General features: G+C 41.9%; 1 protein-coding gene across 2 annotated transcripts in view; it reads right to left on the bottom strand.

The window, feature by feature from the left end:
• LOC124606872 (DNA polymerase subunit gamma-1, mitochondrial) overlaps positions 1–23,704 on the bottom strand; it is a 145,329-nt gene that overhangs the window by 105,544 nt on the left and 16,081 nt on the right. For both annotated transcript variants that reach the window (XM_047138960.1, XM_047138961.1), the window contains exons 3-4: positions 15,579–15,710; positions 5,350–5,691 (exon numbers count right to left, since the gene is read on the bottom strand). In XM_047138960.1, coding sequence (XP_046994916.1) covers positions 5,350–5,691; positions 15,579–15,710 — 474 coding nt within the window. The remainder of the gene's footprint in view (positions 1–5,349; positions 5,692–15,578; positions 15,711–23,704) is intronic.

The raw sequence follows: 23,704 nt of genomic DNA, 5'->3' as shown, positions 1-23,704 counted from the left end.
TTTTCCTCTCATAATTTCCTTTCGATAAACAGTTATCTATAAGAAGTGACCAAAAAGTTACCATTTGAAAGCACTGCTGCTGTGTATATGCAACAGAGCAAAACTCCATTGCGAGTGTATAAACACAGGCATGTACACAAGGGATTAGTGTGGCATTTGCATCCTTCCAATGCATGTGCGATAAATGCAGAAACATGAACTATGGCAACATTTTTACCAAGTGATCCAAACAGGGCCAAATTGCTGTCATTCTTTCCTTGGCTGCCAAAGGACAAACATCAGCAGACATCCACTGTAGAATGAAGAGTGTGTATTGTGAAGCTTGTCTGTCAAAAACCATTGTGGAATGGTGTGCCAAGTTCCAGGTGCTTGCAGTTCGACATAAGACACTGCTCTATCTGGGAAGCTGGGCACTTGAGCACCTACCCTACAGTCCTGGTCTTTCCCCTTGCAATTACCGCAACTTTGGTCCCTTGAAAAAGTCCTTGAAGTGGTGACGAGTCCTGCCGGATAAGGTTGTGCAGCAGGCAGTTATGGGCTACTTCATGTAGCAGGACGCAGTGCTTTACCTCATGGGTATCTTCAACATGGCACATAGATGTGTTGCAGCCATTGCAGTAAGCGTTGCTTCACGCAGTGGAGAATAGCAAAACAGAGGCACGCCGGCGACCAAGGCGTTGCGAAGAAGTAGGCACAGGTAGGCAGCAGTCTACCCACAGGCTGATGCAAGGACGCACACAGACCGAGCGCCGAGCGAAGCCTGGAGAGTGCTGAGTAAGGTGAAGTGAGGCCAGCACACTAAGTTACACTGCAATATACTGTGGGAGTAATAACAAAAAGCTACCACTGACGGTAAAAAACGTCCTCCTGCCGTATATAAATAGTGGAGTGCAGGCAACAACAGACAGAAGCCATCAGGAAGCAGTTCGGATCTGAGGACGGGCGTGGTCCGTGTCTGAATGTTCAATCTTCGTAGGTGACGATTCCAGAAGTCTGTTCCAGTTCGCAGGAGTCATCCATTCATTGCCAGATGTCAACTTCAGCTCTGGAGGTCGGCCCAAGTTCGGTCGGCACCATGGCTGACTAACTACAGTGAGAACTTCCAGCAGGACCGGCCACAGCGCGGTCTTGGTCACAGGCGCCATCGGGGACAGACGCCCGAACTTCACGGCAACCCAGCCCCATGGGGCGTGGTCCGTCCATGACGGGACCTCGTGGACATCGCAATTGACAGGTTCCCAGCTGCCGATGCAGCAGGCGTCGGCAGCTGACCTCACGGTGATGTGGCTCCATGGGCGTGCCGTACTGGGGCACCGAGTTCATCTCAACCACAGGGCATCCTGGCTTCAGCGGAGCACTGGTGGCCTGAGGATCCCGAGTATGATCAGCGGTGCACGTTGCGCGCATTGTCGGAGAATCTACACAGCAGCAACCAGGCGGAGGGATCCGCAGGGCTGGGCAGCGACGACAAGGGAGAAATTGTAAAGAAAGTTCAATAAATAATTGTAAAACTCCACGGCGTCTCAGTCTTAGGCGCAGCCATTGTGTCTGCTGCTAACAAGTGGTGCAGAAGTCGTAACATATTGGATGATTGCCTCAATGCTCACGGTGATTTTGCCAGATTGGCATACCATTTCTGGACTACCTTCTCACAGCAACTATTTGAGTACCTCTTATAATAAACATCAAAATTAACTGTGTGCTTCCACGTGTTCTGCTGAGTTGCTCTTTACATTTTATGCACATTTCAACGACAGACCCAGCCATCTTCTTCAGGTACTGCATGTTTTGCCATTATGTGTACTTGCTGCCAGAATGTGAACTGTTGTTAGCTTGTGCCACTATTTATAGCTGAGTTTGGACCCCAATGCCCATTATGCCCTCTGATGCTCTTCAGTTTTTCAGAGCTTGTACTGATGTTCCATAAAACGCAAATCTCTCAGCAATTACCACCCCTGGAGGATGTGATAGCCTGCAAGATCTTAATAAATTATAAGAACATAGGCTTCTGCAGCCGGTGTCATGGTGATTAAAATTCTTCTGGGTATTATGCTGCCTCATTGCTAAAAAACTAACAACAATAATAAACTAAAACCGACATTTCTTCCTCAGTGCACGACTGGTTTTCCATGGGGATGTTACTACAGACAATTGATGTCTGACGTCACTGTTGTAAAACTTTTAATTGGCTAGTCATGATGTAAGGGGAGACGGAGGGAAGGAGGCTATTCGTGGATGTCCATGTCATCAACGATTGGTAGCTGTCCGCCAATCAGTGTTCAGCTTCTGGTCGGCTAGTTTTCCTCCTGGTGTGCGCAAAAGTGGACTGACAGTTGCCCTACAGCTGTTTGTGCAGATACGTCCGTGTCCCATGTAGCTTCTGCCCCGCGACCGCTCGTGGCCCGTTGGACTGGGATGGCCGGCAGCCAGGACGCCAAGAGTTTGTAGCCACCTTCACTGCTGATGTTCTCAGGCTGCTTAATAATTTCGATCGCCTCCCGTATTTTGCATTCTCGCATCCACAATTCTTTCACCAGTACTCGGACTTCCTGGAACCTGATAGGTTGTCCACAGTCATGGTGGTGTTCCACTATCGCCGATTTATTATGTTGTTATAATCGTACATAGCATTCGTGTTCTGCTACTCATAAGCTGACAGGTCTCCCTGTTTCTCCTACGTAGGCAGCTCCACACTCACACCGTAGTTTGTAAACACCTGCAGTGTTAAGATTGTTGACTACATCCTTGGTGGAACCTATCATTTCATGGATCCTGTGACTGCTTCGAAAAATCGGTTTGAAACCTTGTCGGCGGAGGATGTTGCCTACCCGTTCACTGGCACCTTTTACATATGGTAAGTGTACCTGTGGAAGCTTCTCTTCTTTGCCTTCTTCTCACGTTCTGCTCCCTTTGGTTTTAGCTACCTTTCCTATGATGTTGTCATCAGAGCCGCTGGCACAAAAAATGTGTTGTAGCTCCCTTAATTCTTCTTTGATGTTATTTTCAGTGCTTATCTGGTAGGCTCGGGCAGGTAACATATGCAGAACCAAATACTTTTGAGCTGTGTGGTGGTGGTTCTCCGTGTGCAGGTACCGATTACTGTGCGTTGGTTTCCTGTACACTTTGTGTCCCAGTTTACCTTCAGTGGCTCTGTATACTTCCACATCCAGAAATGACAAGGTACCATTGTTTTCAGTCTCATATGTGAACTTTATATTTTAGGCTATTTAAGTGCTGGAGGAAGTTTCCTAATTCCGCTTCACCGTGAGGCCAGATAACAAATGTGTCGTCCACACATCGTAGCCAACAACTGGGATGTAATGGAGCAGAAGCTAGGGCCGTTTGCTCAAAGGCTTCCATCAAGATGTCCGCAGCTACAGAGGAGAGTGGGGAACCCATTGCCACTCCATCTAACTGTCCGTAATATTTTCCCCACCAGGTGAAGTACGTAGATGACAGGCATAAGTGCACCAGATCACAGATATCTGGTGGGATCCAATGCTGTAGAATGTGCATAGTCTCCTCAATAGGTACATTAGTGAAGAGAGACTTGATGTCAAAACTGACCATGCCATTAGGTGCTCATTCAGATTTTGAAGACCACATTGTTATTCCATGAAAAAAACGTTCTCTCAGCATTTTATAGCTCTGATGGATGATACAGCTGGTGAGATCTTAATAAAACCATTATCAAATTCCAACCTTGCTTAAATTGAAATCTTTCTACCGGTTCATTAAATTTTCCAACATGTTTGATCAAGCTGTCCCAGAAACTTGGTATTTCATTTGCTGATTATACTTGAGACAGTGCTCAGTGACAACTGATTTTATTGGTTGCTTTAGCTGGGTGATCTGCTGATATTCTCTGCACATCCCACTGACTGTTCTACTAGTCTATCCCAAGTAAGACATGACTCATTCACACTGAATTTCAGAGACCTAGATCATTTTAACATTACATCTACATTGACAGGACAGAAATACAGTGAACACCACATTACCACAGGGGACTGGGCCAGCATATGGCAGATACGCAATCCTTGACTTTTCTTTCTCTTTCTTAGTCTCAAGCTCTTCTTCAGGCATTAATTTTGACTGCAACACCACTCAATTTGTCAATCTGAGTAACTCATTCCATCAGAACACTATTAGTACCTGTTTTAATTCTTCAGTGAGGCTCTTCTTGTCTGAGAGCATTTGGGCTCTATGGCCAGAGTCTTTAGCGCAGAATTTCTGAGTGACAGATGGTAATGGCTCAAGGTGTGGAGAACAAAGGTCAATGTGTGTGAGTTTTCTATATACACAATGACCCATAGATGCACCCATTCTTCTCTTTTCTAACATCTCAAGGAAAAGGAGCTGGCCCCCCTTTTTCGTTCAAGAGGAAGATGACTGGATGATTATTTGAAATATGATGCACAGAAATCAAAAGAACTACTCAGCCAAATACCCAAAAGCGATTTGGGAGACAATCTGAGCAGCCGTCTTAGGTTGTTTGCAGGTGATGCTGTCATTTATCGACTAATTAAGTCATCAGAAGATCAAAACAAATTACAAAATGATTTAGAAATTATATCTGAATGGTGCCAAAATTGGCAGGTTGACCCTAAATAACGAAAAGTGTGAGATCATCCACATGAGTGCTAAAACGAATCCGTTAAACTTCAGTGACACGATAAATCAGTCAAATCTAAAGGCCCTAAATTCAACTAAATACCTAAGAATTACAACTACAAACAACTCTAATTGGAAGGAACACATAGAAAATGTTGTGGGGAAAGCTAACCAAAGACTGCATTTTATTGGCAGGACACTTAAAAAATGTAACAGACCTAATAAGGCAACTGCCTACACTACACTTGTCTGTCCTCTTTTAGAATAGTGCTGTGCAATGTTGGATCCTTACCAGATAGGATTCATAGAGTATATCGAAAAAGTTCAAAGGAGAGCAGCACATTCTGTATTATCATGAAATACGGGAGAGAGCGTCACTGAAATGATACAGGATTTGGGCTGGATATCATTAAAACAAAGTGTTTTTCATTGTGATGGAATCTTCTCACGAAATTCCAATCACAAACTTTCTCCTTGGAATGCGAAAATATTTTGTTGACACCAATCTACATAGGGAGAAATGATCACCAAGATAAAATATGGGAAATCAGAGCTCGTACGGAAAGATATAGACGTTCATTCTTTCCGTGCACTGTACAAGATTGGAATAATAGAGAAGTGTGAAGGTGGTTCAATGAACCCTCTGCCAGGCACTTAAATGTGATTTGCAGAGTATCCATGCAGATGCAGATGTAGATGTAGATGTAAAACATCATTCGTAGACTGACGACTCACCCTGCACAGTAATCCATGAGCTGTGGAAACTGCTTCCGAATATCATCCAAGGAACCCTTTACAAATACGTCCCTCAGGCTCTTCTCTGGTGGTGGCTTGTCGGGACAGTAGAGCTGGGCGATGTCTTGCAATGCATTGAGGGATCCTACCTGGCTCCATGGCTCATGTTCTGCCAAGCCAGCCCGCAGCTGCATGCGCTGCTCATCTGTCACGCTGCTGACACACACGTGCAGTGAAAGCGTGTCGACAAAGCGTAGGCCAGTGTCACGGAAGCTGTACTGTTCCCTCACACGAGCTCTGTCAAAGGCCGCGTGGTGTGCAACGACTACCCGAGGGCACTGTCTGCAACAAATTAACAGAGCATGTAACTTTCAACTTACATATGTGATCAGACTGTGATGTTAAGGTCTTTTACAAATAGATACAAAAAAGGTAACATTATAGTTTAACATCCCGTAGACAACAATATCATTACAGATGGAGCACTAACTCAGCTGGGGAAACAAGAGGGAAGAATCAGACATAGTAAAAGGACATAGGGTAACGGGTAAGAGAACAAGCACGCAACATTACAGACCAATATCCTTAACATTGCTTTGCTGCAGAATTCTAGAGCATATTCTGAGTTCAAATATAATAAATTTCCTAGAGACCGAAAAGCTCATGTCCACAAATCAGCATGGATTTAGAAAGCATCACTTGTGTGAAACCCATCTTGCTCTTTCCTCAAATAATATATGCTGTGAACCATAGATGAAATGCAACAGGCAGATTCCACATTTCTAGAATTCCAAAAAGCATTCAATGTGGTGCCCCTTTGCAGGCTGTTGATGATGGTTCGAGCATATGGAATAAGTTCACAGATATGTGGTTGGCTTGAAGACTTCTTAAGTAATAGAACCCAGTATGTTGTCCTCATAGCGAGTGTTCATTGGAGACTGGTAACATCAGCAGTGCCCCAGGGAAGTGTAATATGATCATTGCTATTTTCTCTATAAATAAATGATCTGGTAGAATGGGTGGGCAGCCTGCAGTTGTTTGCTGATGCTGGTGTGATGTACAGGAAGGTGTCAAAGATAAGTGACTGTAGGCTGATACAAAATGACCTAGACAAAATTTCTAGTGGGTGTGATAAATGGCAGCTGCTTCGTAAAGTAGAAAAATGTAAGTTAATGTGGATGAGTAGGAAAAACAAACCCATAATGTTCAGATACAGCATTAGTAGTGTCCTGTCTGACAAAGTAATGTTGTTTAAATAGCTCGGCAAAATGTTTCGAAGTGATATGAAATGGATCGAGCATGTGAGGATTGTGATAGGAAAGGTGAATGGTCGACTTCGGTTTATTGGGAAAGTTGTAGGAAAGTGTAATTCATATGTACAAGTGACTGCATATAGGACACTAATGTGACCTATTCTTGAGTACTGCTCGAGTGTTTGGGATCTGCACCAGGTCGGATTGAAAGAAGACATCAAAGCAATTCAGAGGCAATCTGCTAGATTTGCTACTGCTCAAGTGGGAATCCCTGGAGGGAAGAAGACATTCATTTCGAAGAACACTACTGAGAAAGATTAGAGAACTGGCATTTGAAGCTGACTGCAGAACAATCCTACTGCTGCCAACATACATTTTGCCGAGGGACCATGAAGATAAGATACGAGAAATTAGGACTCATACGGAGGCATACAGACACTCATTTCTCCATCATTCTACCTGTGAGTGGAACAGGAAAGGAAACAGCTAATTGTGGTACAGGGTACCCTCTGCCATGCACTGTACCATGGTCTGCTGAGTATGGATGTAGATGTAAGAGTAGATGGTCTTGACAAAGGAACCAACCAAGCATTTGCTTCAAATGATTTACGTCAGGTTGTTTGGCGGAACCATTTGAATGAAACTCAATATCTAGATCCACATTTATACTCCTCAAGCCATGAATTATAAACCACATTTCCTATGGATACACATTACGTATTTTGACACAGTGGTTTCTGTAGCATTCTGCCTCCGCATGGTGTTGTTCATTAGCGATTCTCCTGACAGGGACAATTTCCTACCTCAAGAACAAGAGTGTCCGTGAACCTTTATCAGCTCCTCTGCACTCTTTGACAAGGCAATTAGCCGAATGAGAGTAACTGCTTACACTGAAAGTCTTCTGCCGCCACTGCTCGTTATTTTCATTCAAATTGGAAGCTGTAACTGCAATTAGACCAAGAGCTCAGAATGTTTCGATTATTAGTCAAAGATATTACTCCTTGACAAATCTTCCTATTTAAAATAAATAAATAAATAGCTTTTGTTTTCCGAGTAAGGCACTCCATTGTTCTTGAAGTTAGGCAACACATAGGAGTCTAAAAGATATAAGTGAAGAAAACTATAAGAACTAATGATGGTCAACCTGGAACACTAGTTAAAAGAAGCAGTGAAATGAACAACAAGAATAAGTTATCACTTTAAGAGGAGACTTGATAAAAAATTCTAAGACACCCAGCATACACTGTCAAAAACTAAATCTCTTTTGCCATGTTGCTATGTAAAGTAAAGAGGAAAAGGTATTATCCATCTTGTGCCGTGTCTGCTTAAAAAGTGACAGTAGCACACCATCAGTAGTTCATTACAGTGAGTGCAAAGGGGTTTAGGGCCATTCTTCATCAGATGACAATGGCTGAAAAGACTGCCCCAATGCGTAATCTAGCTAAAATCATCTTCTCATGATGAGATGGATAAGAGGAAGTTTTCTAAGCCATAGGGAAGTGTTAAGTCTCCCTGAGTTTGTTCCCATGGACAGAAGACCAATAATTGTGCCAGAGTGGTATAATGTTCCTACGCATAGCGATACTGTGATTATACAAGGTAACATAATAGCTGAAAAGCCTGAGCAGTAATACAATTCGAACCTTAGCAGCAGAAACAGCAGCCTCGTTTCCTGACATGGCAATGTGTCTATGAACTCATTCAAACATGTTGGCACCCACATCAGTTAGTGAGTGAAGATGGTCTTGGATCTGTGGTACTAAAGGGTTGTATGTGTGCAGTGCACTGAGGCTCTGCGACCACTGAACCACTGAGGAAATTGGAGCATACAACACATTTAGAAAATCTGTGTCACCGGATGGACAGTGTGACTTGATAACAGGCAAGAAGTTCTGCAGAAGAAAATCAAGCACACATCTAAAATGCAATACCTAAAACACTTCCACATTGTAGGCATTCTTAGAGCCATCAACATAAATGAAAGACCTGTCCTAAGCAGTATGTGAAGCTTAAAAAATGTAGAATAACTTATCAAAACAAGAGTAGTGTTTTTCAGAAGTGATGTAAGTCAAAGATGGACACTGACTGTGCATGAGCCAAAGAGGGAAAAGACTCTCACCCCTCAGGACACAGCAGGTAACATGACATGAAGCTTTCGAAGCAGATACAAAACTGAACACTGGGAGGAAACTGAGAAGCAGATCCTGTCTCATACTGCTAGTCAAGGGAGTACTCAAAAAAGGAGGCATAAGATGGATGTCTGGACACACAGTACTATCAGCAAGTGTATCTAAAGAGGGAAACATTGTGCTGGAACAACAGTGATAGTTCAATAACTCTTGCAAGCAGACTTTTCACTGGACTATTGGGAAATGTACCACTGCCCAAATGAATGCTGCAACATAAGAAGGGCAGTCATTCAGACTAACATACTATACATCCATACTCCATCCTCAATTGGACTATGGATCAATGCAGATGAAGGGCTAATTGGTCTGCTCCCCATGAGGTGCCACTTAGAAGGTGTGTGATACTGGGAAAATGGACACCACAGGCTGCCAGGTAGGATATATGGGGAGACAAACAAGTGTTAACCCCAAGAATTTTGTGGTTCTGATGAACAGAAGAGCAAGGGGACTGGGATGTATGGAACTCCTTTTGCTGCCAGAATTTTGTACAAACATTTTTTGGTGGAAATGTGGAAACAACCGTATGTCTACAAGTAGATGTGATCAAGACAGTAGTGAAGTCACCACTCAAATAAATAGGTCTGCCGAGAGCTGAAATAAACTGCAAAATTATTGACAACAATAGACCCTCAGATGCCTGGTTGATTGCCGTAGCGAATAAGGTTACACTCGGCACAGAGCCCTGAGGTACACCACTCTCCTGAAACCTGAATATTAGTGTCCAATGGAGCCAAACCCTAGCATACATTAAAAACTTGGTCTTCTGAAAACTCCTGAATAAAGTGGAGGCAGCCTCATAAGTCCCATATAGCATTGTACGAAGGATGTCCACCATGGAGCAAGTGTCATAGGCCTTTTACAAACAAAAAATACTGCTACAATCTGGAACTTGAGCAGGAAGTTGTACGTGATGTGAATTGACAAGGTGATGAGATGGGCAACCGCAGAATTATGCCTACAAAAGTCACACTGAACATTCAGCAGTAAACTCTGAGACTCATGCCAGCATACTAGTCCCCCATCAGGCATTCATTCCATCAACTTGCAGATATACTACAGGCGAGTGAAGTGTCAAAATCTTGATAGCTGCCAGGAAGGTGTGTGATCTTGCCAGGCTTAAGTGCAGGGACTACAGTAGCTGCACACCAATGTGTGGGAAATATGCTGTCCTTCCAGATACAATAGCACATATGGAGGAGACAGCACTTGCCCCCAGGAAATAGGTGCTACAACATCTGAATGCGAATGTCGTTTGGTCCTGGGGCAGAGGGTTTCGATGATGAAAAGGCATGCTCAAGCTCCCTCATGGTAAAAACAGTATTGCTGCATTCGTGACTATCAGAAATGGAGATCTCCTGAGTCTCTATCACTCACTTCCAAAATAGGAAGACAGGATGGTAATATATGAAGCCTGAGATCTCTGAAAAGTGCTAATCCAGTGTGTTGGAGCTACTGACAGGATCCTTGATGATATCATTTGCAACAGTCAGACCAGACACTGGGAGATAGACTTCCTTCCCAGCAATGAGTCAAAGCCTGTTCCAAACATAAAAAAGGGAGTAAAATGGTTAAAAGAATTAACGCAAGAGAGTCGAGAGGCTTTCTTGCTGTCTTAGATAATCTGACAACTCTTGCATGCAATTGTTTATAATGGATACAGTTCTCCACCATGGCATGACATTCAAAGACAAAGAGAGGATATCTTCGTGTGTGAATTACGTCTTGACATGCATGGGAAGTGGTCACTCGAATGTGTCTCAGATGACAGAATATTCTAGATGGTGAAAGCTGTGCACTGTAGGAGGAGAGATCCAGGTGTGACAATGACTGTATAATCTGAAAGAAATGTGGGTTCACCAATGTTGAGAGAAACAATATTAGGCTCGTACAAAATATCTGCCAGGAGCATATCCTTTATGCAGCCTCTGGGGGTACTCTAAATGGAAAGATGGTCATCACAGTCACTGAGCAACAATAAATGTGTTGAGAGCTGAGCAATAAGCTGCAGTATGTCTGCCACAGTGAGAATACGAGATGGAGTTGTGCTGATGTTACAAAATGAAAATGTAATTCCAGGAAAGGAAATACAGACAGCAACAGCTTTTATCTTGGTGTTCAACACAACAATCTGGCAACGGACTTTATTTCAGATGAGAGTTGTTACACCCCAGTGAACTGAAATCTGCTCCATCAGTGGTAGGTAGAATTGTATCAATGTGAGATAGAAAAGATCCAAGAAGTCTTGAAGATGTATTTCCATTTCTTGCAAGTATGTAACAACTGGAGATAGTGAATGCAATAGCAACTGCAGTTCTGCACTATACAATCTGCTACGTATAATCCATTAAAGGATAGCCATATCTTAGGACAAGAGATGAATATTGCATTATATGCGATTACTTTGAAACACCTGGTTTCATACCCACTGGACTACAGGGTTCTGCAAGTAGGTGTATCTTCCTCCACTCTCTCTTCAGAGGTAGGGTTTTCCTCCCCAGAAAAGTACAAGATCAGTTGGCGATTCATGCCTGTGATGTGGAAGTTGGCTTGACGATATTTTGCACAGTTTTGTCATTGAGGAGGACCTCCAAGTTGGTGAGTGAAGCGACATTTCTTTTTATTTATCTTGTTATTTCCGTTGTGTCTAGCAGCTGAGAGTATTCCTTCTTATATTTCTGTTTTTCTGTATGTGTCACAAAGCAATTTCGCATGAGTAGGAGAAATTTTATAGTATGTTGTGCAATTATGGTAATGGTACATGGTGTTCTACTATAGTGCTAGGGATTTTACAAAATTAAACTTCAGTATGTCCACAGACAGCTGTAAAATGGGCTTATTATTTGCCTTTAGCTGAAATGTGAAAATTGTGGAACCCAAGCTGCCAATGGCTTCTTTGTATCCAAATATTCAAACATGATGTTTATCTGTCTAAGCTGCTCCCAGGCCATTCTGCAAAATTTTATTCAATATGCATCCAACATGTTTCCTTTGGTTTTCCTGATTGCTACATCAATTATTCAAATATGAACAGATTTTGAAATCTCAGATGGTTGGGTCTTTAATGGACTACACTTTTGGCACACACTATGTTGGGAGCACTCGTCTCCACCCCTCCTCCTTTCCCCATCCCTTTGAAAGATTTCAGCTTTCCTCCTATCACTTAAGGAACATACAAGAAGCAGTGCTTCATCAACATCAAGGAGTTCATCTTTTAGCATTTCCTCTATGACAGCACTAACCTGGTTGTGTCACTGCAAATCCTCGGAGGCAAACGACAAATTGGAGTTACATAATTTGAAATTGTTTTAGTTGGTGGTCTCACAGTTCAGTAACAGATGCAACACCACTGATTTAAGTCTGAGATCCTTTCACATTCATTTATATTTAAACACACTTTGGTGATGATCCATTTACACACAACTCCTTGGAAAAGAAGCTGACTATCCATATCGAGGGTAGACACTTGTTACAAAACATGCCTCCTCCGCACCACTCCTCTCCCTAGCAAAAACTGCTTCATCTACAGCCTGTACCCCCATTTAAAATCAAGCAAGTTAAAATATATGCACTACACTTTTTGTATATCAGTTGATTCCTGGACTCCTTACTTTTGAACTGGCAGAAATTGGAAGACTTCAGGCTGCCAACACTTTGTGTATGATCACTGCCACTAATAATAATATTGTGTAGGCCCTGCAACAGTGTAATAGCTACTACATAGTTACTGTTGTGTTGGTCTTTCAATCAGTTCATTTGTCTGTTGTGTAGTGAATAATCAAACAATTACTGGTCTGTTGCAGCAATTATCTACAACATGGAGAAGGAATCTTCATGAGATATTTAAGCACATGTGAAGTATATGTCTCAATTTTTCTGTCGTATATGTATGGTACAAAGTACAAAATCACTGTGTTGTGGTGTGTACTGGGTGAACTGTGTGAGAAACAAGATGTTCATACATTCAGTTCACAAGCTGTGATCTCCACCACAGTGTGTCATGCATCAATGCTAGTACGTAAAAAATGTAATTATTTGTAACTTTTTTTTCCTTCAACAATTCTTTATTGAACATAATCAGAATTACACACATGAAAGAATGGTATTTCATCTACACAACTTATTTTTCCACATAATCTCCATCCCGTTCTATGGCCTTCCTCCAGCGTGAAACAAGCGCATGTACACCCTGTTGGTACCAATCCTTGTCCTGATGACAGAGCCAGTGCTTCACTGTTTGTGACTCACCTCAGCATTCATATATGCAGTGCCAACTGCCAAGTCGTAACACATCTGTCCTTGCAAATTACATCAGCTTGCTGAAACATGTCAGGTGTGACAGCAGTGAATGGTCTCCCCAACCAATGCAAATCATGGAGTTCCGCCGAACCACCTTCTGATGACCTCACCCTCCGTGTCCAGTGACTAACTGTACTTCAGTCAGCAACAGATGCTCCATAGACAAAGTACAAGCATTTGTAAATATTTCCCACAGTTTCTTTCTCTGCAGTAAGAAATTCAATGACGACATGTTGCTTGTAACATACGTCACCTACTGATGCCATTTTGAAACTGTCCTGCAGCTACGCCATCTGTCAGAAGTGGCAGAAACTTGGCACGCTCACTGAGGAGACTTCAGATAACACATACATAACATTTCGCATTCGTAGCATTTTTTTCAGCTGAGAAAAAAAACCCTTGTACATGGTCAATTTTACAGTCTTATGAAATAGTGATAAAAGCAACGATCTTTCACAAATAATTTACTTTTGTGACCAAAACACAATCCAGCCCTTTTCGGGGGGGGATGAAGTGGTAATTACCCCCAGGTTGGAAATCCCTGTCCTATGAACACTGATAAGTCTTCAACAAGTACCAGATGAAAGAACATAAATAATTACAAATGTTTCTCAGAGTCAGTCATTGGCCTCTCACCTGTTTACCAACACAAAATGCTACACTGACAGCTGCAGCTGGGCTGTTCCAAATAAATTCATACAGTATTTACGTTGAGTGATTGTGGTCACATGAGTAACTAAAGCTAACTTTTACATTCAGTATTTTATGCAATAACAAATTTTAACCACAAATTTTTCCACTGAGATGCAAATTTTGATAGAGAGTGAGTAATTGTCATCCATGAGCTCAAAATAAGTTCACAAAAGATATAAGACAAATTAACACATTACATCTTTTTAGTGAATGCTACTGACAGACTTTAATACAGAAATGTGAACCAGGTGATGGCTAGGCACAGATTGGTGACTTATTGTCTGACAGTCAAATATACAGACAAGCGTAAGGATAGTTAGAGGAATTGGTAATTGTATTTTATTTTATAATGATAGAAGAATCAAATTTAGTAGTAGTGTCAGTCTATTGAATTAATAGTTTTGTTTAATTGTATGCTAGATAACTTTAAAAGCAATTAAAGTCCCTTGTACTATTTCGCTGATACGATGTAGACCTTCACAATAGTTTATCGAGTTTCTCATAAATTTCTCAGCTCCTTAATTTTCCTAATTTTCTTAATTAGCACTTTACTCAGATAATCAAATGTACTCAATGACTCTGGAAAATTAGGGCAAAGAAAGTACAATAGCAGATCTGAGAATAAAACAATATTAAAAGTTCAAATAACAGAGGTATTTTCAGTTGGGCCAAAATTTAGTTACGAATAATTTTTCAGATAAAGTACACTGATTATATTGCAAAGAACAAAATTAAGGTTATCAAATGGGCTATTTCTTTTTGTGAATTCACAATTATTATTTCACAACATTTGTATGACCACATGGTATGTGAAAACTGTCAATTACCGATATTTCTTGACAGAAAGGGTTTCCTGTGAAACCGAATGGTCCACTGGAATCAGTATATCTCGAACGAACTACTGGATGAAAGGTCCAAATAAAATATTACCTCAATAAGGATTTAAATATTTTCTACAGGTGCAATACAGTACCTACCAGTATATCGCAGGAAAAAAGAAAAAACTTATACAAGTAATAGAACTGCAACAAATTGAGTAATCCCATCCTACTATGTTTCACCTCCATGGAACTCAACACAGCTGGTTTTGGATATACATATAGCAAATTTCTGACATAATGCACAAAATCATTTTCATTAGGAATATACATTTTTGTCTTTGGACAGTACAAAACAGTACGTTTATAAGCAAAAAAAATGTTCAAATGTGTGTGCAATCTTATGGGACTTAACTGCTAAGGTCATCAGTCCCTAAACTTTCACACTACTTAACCTAAATTATCCTAAGGACAAACACACACACCCATGCCCAAGGGAGGACTCAAACCTCCACAGGGACCAGCCACACAGTCCATGACTGCAGTGCCTTAAACTTTATAAGCCAAAAAACAAAGTACAAAACAAATATTAATACTTTTTGTGCAAATGAAACTGTTGCAATAGAGACAACAAGAATCAACTTCTCTTTTCTAACAGCTCCCATAACTATTTCCTTTGCACTTTACTATTTAGTGTCTAATAAGGGAACTACTTTATAAGGTATTAAGGCCAGAGAATATCTGTTCCCTCACTTACACATTTGGCAGGCATACTCCATATGTTCTTTTCAGTAACTAGTAAGCATATGCTCCATTTCTGTATGAGGTGGTGTAAACAGAAAGCAGGTTTCATGTTACAGGCAACATTCTTTATACAAAAGTACTGACACTAAATCCCAAAGGGCTTTCAATATATCAGAAAAACAGTTATTTACGAGGCTGCAGGTAAGAGAAAAAAGCTGGGTCAGAAGTAAACTTACTTGCCTTGTTTGTTTCCCTGAATCCTACGAGTTCGAGAGTCCAGTGGAATCATATCATCAGGCGACACTCGCATTCCAGCCCCTTTAAAACCATGAGTGCCCTCTGCCAGTGACTGGGACACCCAACCATACCTGAGAAAAACAAACAAATAAATAGTATTTCTTGTGATCTAAATTTTGTTTGCAAAATGTAAATGCACGGAAGTACAGAGGTCCTCTGAATGCTCTGTACTGTGCTTGGCTGGTGTCAGAATGGACTAGCAACAACAGAATTTCTACATGATAATTTTTTTAATCACTATTTTAAAATGAGTATGAGAGAGGAGCAGCACACCAAGTCTTTAGAATCACGATAAGTGGCAAAAGATTCAATAATAATCTGGAGCCAGTGGTATCGACAGTTTCTGCACACAAGCACTACGTGATGCCTGTGGTATGCTGCAGATGTGAATCATTTTGGACTAGGATCATCATCTTAACGAGAACGAGGGTGTGTAACTACAAATGGTTCACATGCATAATACATGAGAACTTTCGTCCTTGGACTGGTGTATTCTGTGGCAAAATACTGCATCCCAGTTTGGCTCAACACTGCTCATGCTAGAATTATTTACAAACAGCTAAATCAAGACCATGTACATTATCATCATAACTAGATGGAAATATTCAAATTTTCTGACTGCCAATATATAACCAGATAATACTTCTCCCCTGGCACAAGAACATGCTCTGATTGGGGAGTTTAAACGTTGCTGGAAATGCGAAAACATCAAAACAAACAACAAAAACATGCTTCATTCACAATTTTCTCCTGTAAATATAAGGTATCACCATAGTCTAATGCTGCAGCTAAACAGCCTTTTTTATGATGCCCTGAATCTCAACCAGTCTTGCAGGGACAATGTAAGATCTGGTCTGCACTGAACAGAATAAGGAGAAACTGTGGGAGCTGCACAGACTCACTATATAAGTAGGGTCTAACGTTGTCGACCAAATGTGTTTTGGAACTGAACAACACGGAGGAGTTCCTGATGGCAACAAAATACATTAGCACAGTGGTGAAGGATTTAGAGTTTCAATGACCACACCTTATCCTGGAGACACATCCACCAGATGACACCTTCCGACAATGCAGAACATATTATGAGCTCAAGGCTTCCAAAAACATCACCCATGTGAAACTCAAATTGCACTTTTCTCCTACTTTCCTGAAAGCCAAGGATCAAGACAGGTAAATACAGTATTTTTTCACTTGTGAAAAGCATTTGCCTCAACTCAACACCTATGCTTATCATCAAAAATACAATCGCATGGAGTATTAAGCAAAATTTGTGATTGGATTACACTTTCTTGTTATTTAGGCTGCAAAAAGTATCTTGGATTGAGAGTTATTGATAGATGTAAAACTAGCTTCCTGCATGCCCCACAACAGTGTGTTTTGGCCCTTGCTGTTCATGCTGTATATGAACAACATATTAGACAATATTAATAGTAATGCAAGATGTTTTTCAGATGAAGCACTTATCTGTAATGAACTGGTATGTGGAATGAAAAACATTCAGTCACATTTCAGAGTCGTGCAAAGATTGGTAACTTGCTTTAAATGTCCAGAAACTTAACACTCTGCACTTTGTAAAATGTAGAAAAGTAATATGCTATACTGTAACGTCAATGAGTCAATTGCTCAACTAATATAATTACCAAAATATTGCAATTTGTGGGGATATGAAACTGAATGATCACGTAGGCTCACTCATAGGTAAATAAAGTGGAAGACTTTGGTTCATTGGTAGGATACTGAGAAAATGCAGCCAGTCTACAAAAGAGACTACTTAAAAACATTTCTGCATCCCATATTAGAATAGTGCTCAAGTGTATGTTATTCAGACCAGTCTAACAGTGAAAACTGAATTTATTCAAAATGGGCAGATTGAGCATGAATGGTTACAGATTTGATGAATCATGAAAGAGCATCACAAATATGCTGAACAACCTGAATTGGCAGACATCTGAAGATATGCACCAATTATCCTGTGACAGTCTACTTACATATCTTCAAGAATCAGTTTAAAGTGACGAACCTACAAACATATTTCAGCTTCCTGTATAACTTCAGCAGGGACAGTGAAGGTAAGATTAGACTAATAACAACACAGATGCATTTTTGGTGCACACCACACACAGCTGGCATGAGAAGGAAACTTAACATTGACATTCACTTCACAGTTGTTAACAGAGTATATGCAGAGTGCACACCATAGGGTCACGAACAACTCAGGCTATTCATACAACAAAGGGAAGGTTTTGAAAATCAAAGCATATTGTGAAGACTTCCTTGTTAATGTTTGCTTCACATGTCAACAACAACTTATTGCATTCGTTTGTCTGTCTATATAAATTTTGCCACATCTCAGCGATGAACCTTCACCCATGACATGCATGATTTCAAATAGCGTACATCCATACAGTTCACAGCCCCACTTTAGAGGCTACCTGTGTTGGATTCCTGGTGCGCTCGGGTGAGCCAACAAAGAAACAGAATTATTTAAGCGATCGCAAACGAGTGCTTGGCCTATTCTTTACGTTGTATTCCTGTTGCCCAGTCAATGTGTCCAGTGCTACCCACAACCTGCGTCTTACATGTTGCTCTATAAAGTACTATGTTCCATAAATCGTGAAATGTGAGGGTTATGTTTACTCCACATCTTAGTGTCACTACTAAATCACCTGACAAACATCTTGATGGAAGAAATGTTCCAATATCTCACTGCCCAGCAGCAAACTTTCACAGAACAACAGAAGGCTCATGCCACCGCTCCAATCAAGTAGCATCTCCATTTTCATGGAAGGTTACTCTCCCGCCAGTGCAACTGTCACCCTTTCCAGGGTACGATGAATCAGCTGAAGACTGGGACTCCTACAAGACACAGTTATGCCAACATTTCCAGGTTTTTTGTGTTGGCAATGCAAACCTGTTTAGGGCTTTCTTTCTTTCCTGGCTTTTGACGACAATGTATCAGTGTTGCGTCAACTTGCGCATTTGCAAGAACCAGCCAGCTGATCATTTGATGAAATGTGCAAGCTTTTATCAATCTATTACCATGACAGAACACACGTTACTGCAATACGTGTAGAATTTTACCACTGCCAGAAACGCCCAAACCTATCTTACAAAGCCTGGGCTACAGAATTACGCGGGTTGAGCCATCACTGTAAATTTTTCACTAGTACCCATCACGAATCCTACATAGATCACGTGGTGCATGATGTTATTATTTGTCTGGCCCCGGATAGGGAAGTCTGCGAAAATGCACTTCAGTGTGAGAATCTGATGCTTATGGATGTGCTCAATACAGTGTCATCCAACACAAGCAGAATGGAGATAGGCTCACTGAAGAGTAAACTGTATGATCTCCTGGTGGAAAAATGCTATTATTCAACTGAGGAATTTATGAATGATGAAATCATCATCTGAATAGTGTAACTATGTAATATTATAGCAACGTGTATAATACTGTGTGTACTCTTACATCATAATATTACTATGACCAATATCAACCTGTACTGGTAAAAAGTAGTGTTTAGGGAATTATGTATATCATAAGGCTAATATTGACGTGTCTCCTGTACAGCATGATTGGATGATCTGTAAATGTACTATATGAGATGAATAAAATACAACTACAAAGCATGCTGCATACACTAAGCAGTGGGCAGACTGCAACAAGTGCTGAAAGAAAAGCCACACTGATCATTGTGAAATTCTTCTTCAAATGTGATGGGTACAGTAGTACCAATGGACACATACTGTATCTCTACAATGAACGTTTCCCGAAAAATTTGTTTATTGACTTGTGTTTGTTTAACAAACTGTTAAAAATGTAAGTGGACACAGGAGTGGCAGTGACTTTAGTAAACGCACCAACATACTCGTATGTGGATTTGGGCTCCCCTCCCCTCACACAGGTTTCACAGAAGTTGTGTAGCTACAATAAACAGCAGATTCTGATCCTAGGTCAGTTCTCTACTCCTGTCTCTCACAAGTCTGTTGTTCTCCCGCTCACCATGTGGATCATTGTCATACAGCAAACCTGTTCATGTTGGATATGTTTAACACTTTCGGTTTCTGCACTGCCGATGTGGTAAATTTAGTGTCGGATCAAGTTCCGTATCAGCAACTGGAACCCCCCTGCTCCGAACTGTCATCTCTCTTTTCCCCTGGGATAGGTTGTACTAATGGTTTTCAGGCTCACATTACCATGAGAGTCCACCCGCCCCCCACACCTTTCCCTGCCCCCCCCCCCCCCCCCCCCCAGTAGCAACAGGCGCCTGTCACATTACGTGATTCTGTAATGGCTGAATTAGACTGTTTGACGTTGCTCGATGTCATTAGGCCTATTTCTTCCGCTAAATGGGCTACGCCATTAGTCATTGTGAAGAAGCCGATGGGTAAGCTTTGTCTCTGTGGCAACTTCAGTGTCACAATTAATGCATAGTCCATGATAGATACATGCCCTTTGCCTTGTTCTGATGAGGTCACTAGGTGTCCTCTCATTGTCAACACACATTCAGCGTATAGTAATATCAACGCTTGCCTTTTGGTGTCGCTAATGCGCCCAAATTTTACAGTGTTTTTTAGAACAGGTGAGAGTGTCTGTGCCTGGCTGCATCAATTACCTCAAAGATATCTTTGTTTCAGGTACTTCCACCAAAGATCACCTTAGCAATCTCCAATAATTGTTTTCTGTTTTGCAGTCTGCGGGTCTCAAGTGCTATCTTATCAAATCTCAATTTTTTCAGCTGTCAAATGAATGTCTAGTATTTGAGGTTTCTCGCGCAGGTGTCAAGCCATTGTGTCACCACAATGACACAATTGTAACTTTGCCATGGCCAAGCTCTGGTGAGGAACTACTGGTGTTTCTAGATAAAGTTGCCTACTAACTTCACCAGACGCATCCACTGTCGCTCAGCCCCTGCATGCACTTTTGTATAAAAATGTGCCGTTTTCTCCCAGATTGTGACTGAGTGTTCAGTTTGCTTAAATCTAAGCTCCAATCTGTCCCATGCTTGGCCACTTTCCAGCCAGGTCAACATCTCGGCTTGGCTACAGATGTCTCTGAGCGCGGTCTCGGCAAAGTTTTGGAGCACAAATACGCGGACTGGTCTGAATGACCCACTGCTTACACTTCTAAGACTTTAAGCCCCGCTCAGCAGCGGTATTCTCAGATTGAAAAGGAGGCTTTACCAATTGTGTTCGTCCTCAAGAAATTTCACATCTTCCTGTATGGTTCTAAGCTCCACTGAATCAACGATCACAAGCCACTGGTTGGTCTTTTTAATCCTTCGCCTGCCATGTCAGACAAGGCAGCACATTGTTTGCAGTTGTGGGCTCTATTCCTCTCCTGTTATCATTATAAGATCCATTACCAGCAGATGACACAACATGCCAACACTGATGTCTTATCTTGTCTTCCGACTGGGCTAGACCTGGCATTCAATCAGGAAGAGTTGCTTTGTTTCTATTCAGATACTGAGAATCCCATCACTAGAGCCATGATAGCAGGCTATCACTGCAGATCCTGCACCTAATTGGGTCCTGTCTTTTGTGCAGCACGGTTGGCTGGAAAAACCCCTGGGTCATGCCTTGGACTCCTTTTGTAATTACTTCTCCCTCCATCACCACCTTTCTATATTTCACAGGGTTCTTTTGTTAGCTATGGAGGACACTGCTCCCTATGTTATGAATCCTGCTTCCTTACACTGTAATGTACTGCAGCTTCTCCATGTCGTCACTGGGAGACTTCTTGCACCAAAACTTTGGCCTGCGGCCTGTGTATTGGGGACATTATACAGCTTATCGCCACTTGTGCCCACTGTGTTCAGCAACAGGTGGCTCTGCGAGCATCTTTTTCCCCCTGGTCAACGCTGCAGTGTCCGTAGGAGTGTCTACATGTCAATTTTGCTGGGCCCTTCCTAAATCAGTATTGGCTCGTTGTAGTGGACGTCTATTCCAAGTTTCCCTACAGGGCGCGTTGTCCATCCACATCCATGGTGGACACTATTTCAGCCCTGTCTAAGACTTTTGCAGTTGGGGACTTCCGTATACCATGGTTACCAATAACACTCTCCAGTTTGTTTCTCAACAATTAGCATCTTTATGTCAGGGTATTGGTTTTCACCATGTGAAAGCTCCCCCATTTCATCCTCAATCTAACCGTGAGGCCGGAAGCGTGGTTCGGATGTTTAAAAGAAGTATGCACCTGGCAGATCCCCTTTTGACCATTTTTTTGAGTTCATACCAATTCGCTCCAGTAGGGGACAAGAGCCTGGTGGAGCTGCTACAATGGCACCAACCACGGACCCTACTTCACCTGCTGCATCTGATGCCATGTCTGCCCATGTTGCTGGCTCCACAATGACTCCGGCCAGGTGCGCATGTTTGGTCTTGTGGTTTCAGCTGCCAGCCAAACTGGGTTCCTGCCATAATCAAGTGTCACTAGGGCCAACACCTACGCATCGCCCGCATTCTTGACAGGAAGATGCCCTGTCACTTCGACCAGCTGCAGCCGGGAATGGTGGGGCATTCTGGAGAGCCCACCACCAGCCCCGCCGATGCTTGTTCCTGTGTTGCAGATGGTTCAGTTCGCACTGCAGAGAGGGTCGCTGCCTGGCAGATCGCTGCGTGGGGTTCCTGGCTCTGCTCCCACTCCTCAACTGTAGTCACTGGTGCAGCCCATGCTGCACCTGACACTGCAACTGACACGGTCACCTCTGTGGCTGTGTCCTGTGAGGCCATAATCTCTGATGCTCCTGCTGATGCCTCTGATGCTAACCACTGACCCTGATGAGGGCATCGCTATGGAGACACTGTCCCAGTCCTGCCCTATTGCCTCTCACAAGTGGGGAATGGCACATCAATGCACTCCTGATCACTTCCGCCCCTATTTGCTGGTGCCTACTTGCCACATGCTGCAGCAGCAGCAGCAGAAGCCGCTACCGTCAAATGAGGAAATGGATGTCAGCGCCGTCATGGGTGATTTCCATGACTCGTAATCTCAGTACCTTGTGAGATCAAAGGTATTCTTTTTTCATGGTACAAGTGCTTTTTTTCTGTACCATGCATGTTTCTGTGCCTAGTGTTTTATTTATTTACATATGTATGCAGTTTTTCCATCACCTAGAAGAGATGATTTCAGAGAGAGCGCGTCCACACTGTTCACAGGCCTGCTTACAGAGGCCACCTCGGTTGGCCACCTGGCATGCTTTGGTGAGCTGTCAAAGAAAAAGCATTATTTAAATGATCACAAATGAGTGCTCGGTCTACTCTTTACACTGTATTACTGTTGTCTACACATGTGCTCAGTGCTATGCACAACCTGTATCTTATATGTTGCTCTATGAAATACTATGTTCCATAAACCGTGTTTGTTCTTGCTATAACACTCAGGCCCTGTATAGTTAACTTGTATGAACTCTGAATGCTGCACTAACAGGTCACCTACTCAAACTTGGAAAAAAATTCCCTCAGAATTCCAGGTGTGAGGAGGTAGATGATGTGAAGAAGCTCCTGATAATTTAAAGGAAATTGATGGTGAGGGGGAGGAGGGGTCAGCATACCACAATAAGCCTTCCCTCTTTCCTCAGCTGAGCTACATACCAGCCATGAGCAGTGGTTTAATCACATATAATTAACTAACTTTGATATATTAAGTATTTTAAAATTTGAGATTTATATAACTCAATAAAATTCAATTGCAATGCATGTAGTTTCCTGAGAATTCCAGGTTTTCCGGAAGAATCACCACAATGGATAGTGATTGTTTCTGAACCATGTCGAACCTGTGGCCTTGTATTTGTTGTTTTCTGAAGACTAGTTATCAGTGTCATTGGATTCCTGACCATGGAAGGATTCATAATTAACTCCATTTGTACTCATTTCTGTGTAATGTTACTGTTTGAATAAAAGCTATACTAAAGCAGTACACTCAGCAACTCACATGTCACATTACAATATATTTTGTAAAAGCCTGATGTAAATTTTGTATCATGTAACATCTCATTTGACAATTGTTTTTTTGATCGTCATCATAGGTGATGAAATACGGGTTCATCACCTCGAACTAGAA

Source organism: Schistocerca americana, chromosome 3 (assembly GCF_021461395.2).
Source record: "Schistocerca americana isolate TAMUIC-IGC-003095 chromosome 3, iqSchAmer2.1, whole genome shotgun sequence".
Taxonomy (NCBI): Eukaryota; Metazoa; Arthropoda; class Insecta; order Orthoptera; family Acrididae; genus Schistocerca; species Schistocerca americana.
The sequence above is the reverse complement of the archived record's forward strand: the minus strand, read 5'-3'. Positions and strand labels throughout refer to the sequence as shown.